The sequence below is a fragment of the Echinops telfairi genome, unplaced genomic scaffold (assembly GCF_000313985.2).
Source record: "Echinops telfairi isolate 266 unplaced genomic scaffold, ASM31398v2 ScPeMD7_5868;HRSCAF=6743_0, whole genome shotgun sequence".
NCBI lineage: Eukaryota > Metazoa > Chordata > Mammalia > Afrosoricida > Tenrecidae > Echinops > Echinops telfairi.
This window is the reverse complement of record NW_022109767.1, coordinates 11250322-11261544: the sequence shown is the minus strand read 5'-3', so window position 1 is coordinate 11261544 and position 11223 is coordinate 11250322. Positions and strand designations below refer to the sequence as shown.

General features: G+C 37.5%; 1 protein-coding gene across 1 annotated transcript in view; it reads right to left on the bottom strand.

Annotated features, from left to right (window-relative positions):
- NUP153 (nucleoporin 153) overlaps window positions 1-11223 on the bottom strand; it is a 61653-nt gene that overhangs the window by 27803 nt on the left and 22627 nt on the right. The window contains exons 6-12 of the mRNA XM_013007197.2: window positions 7254-7370; window positions 7114-7158; window positions 6953-7006; window positions 4421-4567; window positions 2781-2830; window positions 2334-2454; window positions 36-173 (exon numbers count right to left, since the gene is read on the bottom strand). Of these exons, the coding sequence (XP_012862651.1) occupies window positions 36-173; window positions 2334-2454; window positions 2781-2830; window positions 4421-4567; window positions 6953-7006; window positions 7114-7158; window positions 7254-7370 (672 nt within the window). The remainder of the gene's footprint in view (window positions 1-35; window positions 174-2333; window positions 2455-2780; window positions 2831-4420; window positions 4568-6952; window positions 7007-7113; window positions 7159-7253; window positions 7371-11223) is intronic.

The following is an 11223-nucleotide window of genomic DNA, read 5'->3' as shown; positions in this document are numbered from 1 at the left end:
TTTGTTAATGACTGTGAATAGCAATGGGTGTGTACCTTGTTTGTTAATGACCGTGAAGGACTGATGGGTGATGGAGAGGACGTCACAGCTGCAGGAGAACTAAAACTGAAAGTAGGCAGTGAAGAACTCGTGATTGGTAGAGATATTTTCGGTAATTCTGGTACTTCCATTTCCTAAAACACAACATGTTTGATAATTACTTATTTTCTGGTATACTGGATGAACTTACAGGTAAAAGTACAACATAAACGGAGTCCAGCAGCAGTTTACCAGATGTTGGGCTGTTAAGAACAGTTAACCCAAGGAGAAAGTTGAGGTTTTCTGTTCCTAGAGATTATCCACCTGGAAACCCACAGGGCAGTTCCACAACGCATGTTCCCAAAGGGTCTCTTTGATTTGGAATTCACTTAATTGCCGTGAATTTGGCTGTTTTTGTGACTGCTGTTTTATTTTTTGAGTACGTGAAGAATGAGTACCATGTACTAAGGATGAGGGCTCATGTGGGTAGAGAAAAAAAAATCATTTTAATCACAGCTCTGGTACCTAACCAGCCATGTAAACTTGAGAATCAAAGTAAATAGGGGGGCGGGGGGAAATTGTATTCTATAGAACACTTTTGATATTAATGTAATGTTCTATATACTTGGCACGAAGACCACCACCCTGATTTTCAAACCCACTACGGCAAAGCTCGTCTCCAAAGTGAAAGGACCGAGGAGCAAACTCATGAGAGCCATTCATGCTGGCAGTCCTAGCTGAGAGGATCGGACATTTCAAAGGCGGTCTATTTATGAAAAGTAAACCTCAACACAAAAACATAATACATTTCCAGATAATGAACTAAGAGAGCATGCCTATTTCCATAAACCTACTTTACATATTCTTCAAGGTTAAAAGAAACAATCCTGATGAAAAAACAAACAAACACACAAACTCATTTGACACAAACCTCCACCTGGATAAAAATTATGCGCGGGTGGGTGGGGAGATTTAGGGTAGCCAACCATTAGTACCTTTTTTCCTCACCACTCATTAAAGTACACACCTCTTTCCTCAGACTCCACATTGCAGAACAGAGCCGGGGACAGAGGGTTTGGGTGAGGCATTCTGGGATGTGAAGTCGGCAGTTGGCCGGAATGGTGAGAACAGGGGCACGGGGGTTGTGCAGAGAAAGGAGGAGGTCTGTATGAAGTACACCTCTTGACAGTTAGTATATACCGGCCATTAAAAATATGTATTAAAAGAAATTTTCCCAGTAAAGTCATACTAACCACATATCTACAAAAACAAAACAAACCCACAGCTACCAAGTTGATTCCGACCTACACATGTGACGCACTAAGGGTGTAAGATGGGTCCACCACAGGGTTTGTGAGATTAAAAATCTTATCACAAGCAGGCTGCTTCCTCTTCCTTCTGGGGAGCAGCTGGTGGGCTTGACCCACGAGGTTTTTGGTTAACAGCCCAACACTTAATTCAGAACGCCTAGTAAAAGCAAACAACTCGACAAAGCAAGTCAGTTTAAACATCTACAGGACAGCTAAAACCTCGTCAACTTGAGCTTAGAACAATTTTTTTTTTTTTATCTTCATGGAACCCATCACAAGGTTGGATATAGAGACCACCCCAGCCCCGGGGGGGACGAATAACAGAAATGTGGGGGAAGGGAGACAACGGACAGTTTAAGACAAGAAATAAAACAAGAACATATACCTGATCAAGGATTCATGAAGGTGGAGGGGTCGGGGAGGGAGGGGAAAAAAGAAGGGCTCAAGCAGAAAGAAAATGCTTTGGAAATGTTGACGGCAACATGTGAACAAGTGCGCTTTTCACAATTGAATGATGGATTGTCCTAAGATTTGTAAGAACCCCCTATAAAATAAAAATTAAAAACAAACAAACACTGAACCTGGAGAGCAGTGAGGCCACCTGACAAACACATCCACCCCACGATGATTTCCTTTCTCAGGAACAACAAAGGCACAGGCACAGTTTACGAAGAAATATAAAGCTGCCTAATTACATTAAACAGATTCTAATTTGCTTATGTAACAAGGTAAGATAACTCATTTTTTAAATAATAAAGACCACATAAATAACTTTAAACAAGAAATTTGGTTTGCCATGAAAGCTATAAAACTTAATACAAAGATTTCATTTTCCCTTCAAAATGCTAGAATATAGTAATACATTGCCCGCCTTCGGAATTCCCCAGCAGAGCAAGAAGCAGGCACATTATTCTTGTGCTGGGTTCTCCCCAGGCCCCAAACCCAAACCCATCACCACAACAAAGACTTAAATAAACTTCAAGAGTATTAAGATGTAACCCCTACCTCCTCCTCTGGAGGTTTCGATGCAACAAAGCGTGTCCTTTCTCGTCTCATTTTGCCGCCTCCACCACCAGAAGATAATCCATTGGCTGCAGGCACACTGAAATTTGGGTATGAAAAACCACTAGCAAACGAAAAGAAAATAAACAATTAACCTATTACTCTAATCCATAACTTGTTTTATCACCAAATGCCTCAAGACCAGCACTGTCAACAAAAAAGTAAACACCGGGGGACTTTTAAAAGTTCATGAAAAAGAAATGGAAAGGTAGTGGAATTCTTCGACAAACTTGTTGAAGCCCCCTTCTACATATGCAGCTGAAGGTGACGGTAAACAGCAGGCTGTTGGTAGATAAAGTTTCTCTTTTCAATCCTGTCGATTTTCAAGGAGGTACACGTACACCAACAAGTGGCCCTTACAAAATAAAAGCAGGATGTGAATGGCCTTACCTTTCTCGTTCTCTATTTTGTCCTGATGCCGCATTTTTTTCAAATCCAGTCTAAAAAAAGGAAGCATATGTATTTACACACGGGCTTATTTTCTCTAATTTTCTGAAGAGCACCCCTATATCGACAAGTTTACACTTCTATAATCGAGAGTTTCATGACTTGGTAAGTGCTAATCCTCCAGTTTGCGAGCAAACACTCCAAACTCACAGCCATCCGACTCAGACGGCCCTGCAGGCCGGAAAGGAACTGCCCCTGTGAGGCCAACTCTTCAGGGCAGTAAAAGCCTTCTCAACTGGAAAAGAACAATGAGGAATGCGATGATATGTGAGAAGGATAACCCTGATCAAGGAATAATTTGTACCCAAAACCCAAACCTACTTCTACTGAAATCAATTCTCACTCCGGGAGACCCTCATACAGAGCTTCTGAGACTATAAGTCTTTACAGGAAGCAAAACAACCTAATGTTTCTCCCTCAGAGTAAGTAGTGAGCGTGTGATGTGGCCCTTCGTCAAACCCACAGTAGCAGCACGGTAGTCAGAACATGATGGGGATATAGTGAGAGGGCAGGCACAGAGCACTCATGAAGGCAAACGACAGGACTTAGAATCAAAAGAAATGGTGTTAATAAAGGATTGAAGCCCGCTGCATGTAAGAATTCAATACAAAAACTTAAATACACAGGTAGGTAAAAATATACTTGGACAAAGGTTAATTCTTCCTTTTAAAATAGAAATGGCAACTAATAAATGAGCGTAGTACATTTGTACTCTCATGAAGATATCTGTGGATTACAAAAAGGAAACAATAGCAACCATGGTGAAATCACAGAGGCACAACGTTAACTAATGGTCACGTTGCCATATGGAATTGGTAGCCAGTGCCTCTTGGTACTATGTGCTGGGGAGTGTATCCTGACTCATGGTGACCCCACATATGCAGAGCAGAACTACACTGCACGTCAAGTTTTTCGAGGTTGTCACCTTTGGAAGCAGAAAGATTCCAAGCAGGCATGTCTTCCAAGGCATCTGTTTCAGCCTGCCACCTCTCAGCTAGTAGTCACGGAGACCCCTAACCAAACCACTGCACCACAGATCGATTCTGACACACAGCCCCCTTGAAGAAAGACCACAGGGATCCAAGGCTAGCAATCTCTACAGACTCAGACAGCCACCTCTGTCCCCCGTGGAGTGCTTGGTGGGTTCCAACTGTGAGCAGTTAAATACTAAACTACTGTGCCAACAGGGGTCTTCCTATGAATCAGGTAATATGTGGAAGAATTCAAAATAATTTCCAGATATGGTAAGACAGGAGGAAGTGCTCAGAGAATGATGTGAAAGTACACATGGGTGAATTTCAAAAATTCATTTTCAAAAGATGCCAACAACAACAACAAAACACAGATTATTTCATCTAGAAAATGAACATAAAACTAATGCTTCTTGGTGAACACTCATTTCTTATCTGTTCAACTTAAGCTAGTTTAAAGGCAATAGAAACTGATAATCACAGTAACTAACTCACAAAATGCCCCCATTATCCAGTTGGTGTCACAGCAGTGGTAGAATATCAGTATTTTACAGTATTTAATATATCATTTTAATCAATTCAAAGACTCTGGTAAAAATAAAACGCACTCACATTGTGCTTTTTATCTATTCTTTGATTGGTCTTCTTCATTTCTCCAGATGGGGTAAGAGATGGTTTAAAATAAACAGTTCGATTTGTTGCTACAGAAACTGACTTTGGGGTCACCAGTCTCTGAACAGGGGGATATTGAGAGTTCACCTAACACGAAAGAGAAATCAAGACAATTGTCGTCATTTATGAATCAATGACATATATCTAAAACTATCTGGCACTAGTTAATGTGACCTAGAGAAATATCCAGTAAATACAAACAAATGCTGAGAGAAAAAACTGGTAAGAATAACACCAAGGGAATACAAATTTTACTTATTTACATACTTGGACATGTAATTCTAAAAGTGTTTCACAAAATAAATGTATCCTTTTCCAAACTTTGTGACTTTTCACAAACATATGCAAATGTGGGATTATATTCAAAGCGGGTTCACAAATCTAAGCTTGCATAGACTGAACTGGAAACATTAACTAAAACATTTTGCCATATTTCTCCAAAAGTGCTATCAAAACTTTGCTCAACAAATTAAAATATTTTAAATTATGGATACACTTAAAACAATCACATAATTCCACCACCACCCCTCCAAAGTTAGCAAATCTCCCTTCAAGTTGATTTTCCTTTAGTTATTTAAACACAAATTGCCAAAAGCTGCTAAGACTCCCAGATTACAAAACAAACTGGCTTTTTAATCTAAGCACACAAGTGTTTTGTCAATGGTCCCCAGCTACACTGAAACACAGTAAAACTCCTGTTGGCGTAAGATGACTAATAGTAAGGGCTTCTACTCTGTCCACAGATTGTAATGCTCTCTCAATAGTCCTTTCACTCAGCAGCAGCTGTGAACAGCATTGGTTCCCATGGCAAGAGTCTCAGTATAGTTTTAAGCTCTTCCTGAAATCCTACAAACTACGAAGGCCTCTACTTTGTGGAATATTTTGATTAATTATATCTCTGAAACATAAACTACAATACTGCATTCTGGACTTTGTGTCTTCCTAACATACATTAATATATGTTTTATTGACATTTCAACCACCCTTAATGAAATTGATGAAAACATTTAAACATAGAACCTTAAAACATTTTTATAGCAGCTGATAATGACTCTTCTCTTCCTGATTGTGGCAAAGTGGGTTAGGCATTGAACCGATAGCCACAAGTGGGAAACAGATGAAGTTTTCTACTCCTGTAAAGATTTACAGCCTCTGAAACCCACCGGGACATTTCTAGAGGGTCACCATGAGTCAGAATTGACTCAGTGGCAGTGAGTTTTTTGAGGGGATTCTAGAAACTGCAAAAGTAAAACTGCTTTGCACTCCAAGATAAAATGAAAATTTATCTTTTTTTCTGCAATAGAATAATATAGTAAGAGTAATACAATGAGCTAGATACAGTTCCCACAATTAATTCACAAAATAAAATTTTAATCAATTACTTTTGGAGAACCTGGTATTTTAACAAACGCTTTTGCAAGTAAGCATGTGAGAATCTGTTCCCAAAAGGATACTTAACTAGACACACATATGGGTCACAAAAAGATACCTTTCCTCTTAATTTTCAAACAGTTTGTTTGTTTTCCTAAGTAACTTCCCAAGCTAATTTTAACCAAATCCGAAGGCCCAAACCCACTCCCCCGTGAGTCTATTTTGACCAGCTCAGTGACCCCAATCAGGGTTTCCGAGGCTGTGAGTCTTTAGGGGAACAGACAGCTTCAGCATTCTCTCACAGATCAGCTGGAGAGTGAGGTGTTGGCCTTTCTACGATTGGCAGCCCAGCACGTAACCCATGATGCCATCAACAGAATATACTAAAGGGGCACCCAAGGTATAAGTTACACTACATTTTTACTAAATCTAACATATTTTAACAACATTTTGGCTGACTGAATAGAAAATGTGCCCAGCCCATATAAACTCTATTGCACAATTTTTTCCAGATCTATTGTAAATTTGATGTTGGTTAAATAAGAAAAGCTTACAATGATTGCAATGTTTACCATGAACTTTAAACTACTTACTAAACACTTCAACACTTCGTGTTACATTTTTATTTCTCATAAAGGCTGTCAAGATCCTGAAAATGGACATGCCAAATAGCGAAAAACACCGAGCAGCTACCATATATACATTGTGTAGAGCAGTGGTTCTCAACCTTCCTAATGCCGCCACCCTTTAATACAGTTCCTCATGTTGTGGTGAGCCCTCATGAAATTATTTTCATTGCTACTTCTTAACTGTCATTTTGCTACTAATCGGGTGACCCTTGTGAAAGGGTCGTTCGACCCCCCAAAAGGGTCGCAACCCACAGGTTGAGAACTGCTGGTGAGAGGTTCTGAGAAATAGTTACCTCTACAGAAAAATCATGGTTACTTTTTAAATCTTGGCCCCTGATGATTATCTACTGACTCTAATGTGTACATTTCTGTAATTAAACAATGAGCACTTCTCAGCCTTCTGGCTAAGATCAAGTATAAAAATAAACACTATAACACTTTAAATAAGTACTAATAAAGTCATCCCCCTTACCTTTTCTCTTTTGGTCTGAAAATCTGTGATATCTATCCCACTCTTATGAAGAGGCTGAAAAATTATAACACTGTTAAGAGTCGATGGAAACTGAAAAATATGACTAATCAGCAAAATATGTGTGTGCTTAAAAATACTGATAGGTTTCAAAGTCAACTTACAGAATTCAGGGATGAAGAAACAATAGATGGAATTCTTTTTGCATCCTGTAAATATTGAAATAATAACAAAATCAAGGTTTTTCACTAACGTCAAAAGACAATTTGTTGCACCACTATATTTGTGATTTTAAAAAGTTTACCGCTAGAGGACTTGACATCTTTTCCAAAGACTGTAATATTCGCCGGGCTGTTGAGCTAGTCACCCCGTAAGATTGTGCATTAAGTTGCTTAGCTTTCATCTGTCTTCTGACTGGTGCCTGTAAAATAAATCCTGTGTTATTTCTTTGGAATATAAAATGTATAGTACGTTATTTTAAGCCATGAGAAAGATATCCAAAAATTAACAGTAATTGTTCTCTAGGTGCTGCCTTTATGAGCAAGTGTAAGTATTTTTTTCCTCAAGGATTTCTTGGAAAATTCAATTCCATGACTGAGAAGTCAAATTTAGAGTCAGAAAAAAGTGGCATATACCACTCTTCAAGATCTATCTATCAGCTATGTTAAATAGGAAAAATGAGGCAAGAGCAAAAAATTCTATTTCCTGAATTACTTTACCATAATGTTTCAATGAAAGAAAATTAGCAAGTAGCACTGCATTTAAATATTATCATAGGTACTACATAATTTCAACTGAAGTAAATACCAACATAACCAAAATTACTTTACCTAAACTAAAAGACAGCAATGGAAATTAAAAAATTTTAATACTACTGCTTTCTTTCTCAAATGATATAACAAAAATAAAATTTTAAATACTCAGGCTACTTTGTAATGAATGTTTTTTAACTTTCTTAAGGTGGGGGTTAGGGAAAAAATCCTTAAAAACAAATGGTAGGTACCCACTAACACAAAGGCAAATGTTTACAAATATTTTATTAAAAATAGCTCCCTTTTATCAATATATTACATCCCAATAATCAAGTGCCTGCCACAAAAGAAAGTAATTGGTGGGAACCACTGATTCTCCATATGGAAATGATTATTTTTTAAAATAGAGTATTACAAAATATAACCCAGTTTTTAGAACGTGCTCATATCTGAAAAAACTGAACCATAACAAGTAATTTTTAGCTAATACCAGGCATGTATTATCCTCACAGTAGCTGCAACATTAGACATTAGTTTTCTTAAGAATCTGATGCTCCATTAGGAACTGCTGTTTGGGCTGAAGGCTTTAAGGACTGTGGCAGGGTGCAACATCAAAATATCCTCCCGGGAAATCTGACCGTCTGTCCTATCGCTGGAGAGAGTTTACTGGCCTCTCAGGGCCTCAGTTCACAAATCACTAAAATGGAACAGATTTAGAAATTCTTTAATATGCCTACCAACTCTAACATGCTTTTAAAAAAAAGGACTAACAATCTAGCAATTAAATTTCATCCCAAATGCCAAGTGCAATCATTTGGAAGCCTGTGTTAAAAATGAGTCTAATGGCATATGCCAAGACTTAGCATTCAAAGTAGAGAATCCAAGGAGCAATAGAGTAGAGGAAGTAGCACAAGCATACTCTGGCTTAGGGTATTCTACCAATCACAGGCGTGTGCACTTCCCTTCGACTTCTAGCTACTTTTATAGTTAAAAACCTTTTTCCCCCTTTACTGTCAAAATTTCTTAGTTATCTGAGCCAGCGTGGGAGCCCTAGTGTAATGGTTACTCGTTAGTCGCACGGTCAACAGTTGAAACCACCAGCTAGCAGCTCCGCAAAAAAAACCACACAAGAAAACGACTGAGCTTTCTACCCCTGTAAGAGTCAGTCTCACAGACCCACAAGGGTCACCGAGTCAGTACCGAGTCCCTGGCAGTGAGTGGTTGAGAAGCCAGCATACCCTTGAGAAAAATGCAATCACAACACTCAGTTGACACTTTATAACACAGAATTACCCTGCATAAAAGTACACGCTGAAATCGTCCCTACAATCCCTGTGAATTAAATCCTCTAACAAAGCAAGTACTGTAAAGAAAAATTTTAATCTTCAAATGTACTTTTTTATTCCTGTTTTTGCCATGACATCTTTACACAGAATTCTCTCTTAAACATGCTTAAGTATTACTTCCCCACCTTTAAAATGGGGGGGAGGATAAATAAATAAATAAATAAAAGCACCATAACAACGTGCACACCCAAAATTGAATTTTATAATTTCATGAAACTATTAGGACAAAACATAAGAGCACTACCGTTTATTTTGAATGTTGTTGGTTTTTTAAATCAGTTTCCAAACTGTCACAGCTAATACACATAAATGCAACAGGTTTTATATACATCTACTCCTTATGTATCTACTATCTAGTCATCTGATATTCTGCATTTAAAAGGAAAAACACCCACTGTATCTGATTATTTTGTGCACATACAACGTACATCTGGAGTTAATCAACTCCCAGTGTAAGGCATTGAGTGTGAGATGGCTGTGATAATTAAGGTTACATATCAATAAATCCTAATGTCCACTAATTGGGCAGTTATGAAATACTGTGTAAACCCTCTATTTTGTGATCTAACCCATTGTCATATTATGGCCTCGTCTTTGAAACCTAACCATATCATTAAACAAAGATTTGGTATATTGGCCTTGTTATCCTGCGTTTGCTAAGCTTACTCATTATTAGTGTGGGCAGAATTTTTTGTGAAGTCTTGAGATTTTCTACACAGCTAAACATATTGTCATAAATAGGAATAATTTTTCCTTTCTAATCTATATGCCTTATATTTTGCTGTCTTATCTATAGACAAGTGTTACAGCAAATAGGTCCAGTAAGAGCACACATCCTTAACTTCCTGGGAGACAGTACTGTCTTCCATTATTAAATTGGATGCTAAAGAATTTTGGTAGATGTGCTTGACTAGGTTGAGAAGGAAGGTCCCATCTATTTCTAAAATTGTTGAGAATTCTTATCATTTATCATGAGTGAATGTTTGATTTGTGTGGGGGTTTTTGCATCTAAATTCTTTTTTTTTTTTTCCTACTTTAGTCAGTTTGCATGATGGACTGCATTATTTTAAAAAATCCTGAATCAAGCTTGCATTCCCAGGCTAAACCCTACTTGGTCTTAATACAGTATTGGGGTTTTTTGTTTGCATGCTAGAGCTAGATTCAATTTGTAATCGCCTGTTACCTATATTGATGAGGAATATTGATCCTTAGCTTTTTTGTAATGTCTAGTTTGGGTAAAAGGATCATTTTAGCCTCCAAAATGAGTTAGAATACAGAAACGTGTGTAGAATTACTATAAAAAATATTTTAGTTATGAATTGTTTAATGAATACAGGACTACTCAGGTTACCTGTTGCTTCTTTACTATCACTATTTGGTGATAAATACTTAGGTATAAATATAACAAAACAAGTACAAGATCTACAAACTGAAAACTGCAACAAAACCACTGATGAGCGGGGGAGAAAATGGTCTAAATGAATGGAAGAAGTATACAATGTTCATGGATCGGAAACTTCAGTTTTGCTGAGATGTCCGCTCTCCTCAACCATATCTCTAGATTCAGTGCAATCCCAATCAAACTTCCAGTAGAAGGTGTAGAAATTGACAGGCAGATTCTAAAATGTTATGGAAAAGCGAATGGCACAGGAAGCCGAAACAAGCTTAAGAGAATAAAAAAGTTGAAGAACTCATACTACCTGATATAATTATTATAAAGCTTAGTAATCAAGGCAGTGAAATGTTGGCCAAAAAACACACAGATCAATGGGAAAGAATAAAAAGTCCAGAAATAGAGCCACATAGATAATCCACTGATTTTCAACAAAGGTATAAAGGCAATTCAATGGATGGGGTTTCCCACAAATATTACCACAACATTCACAAGAAAAAAATAAATAAGTAACTTTAACCCACGTTAGATACAAAATGCGTAAGAAGTCTAAATTTAAATTTACAACGTAAATCTATAAAATCTCTACGAGAAAATCTGTGACCTACATTTAGGCAAAGATGTCTCAGATATGATACCATAACAGAGAAGAGGGCAAATAAAACAACACATTAAACGCAACCAAAAGAAAAAAATGTTTATTCTATAAAGAATATTTAAGAAAATGACAGATAACCCCAAGAAAAAGAAAATTTGTTCTACATTTAACAAATAAAAGACCTA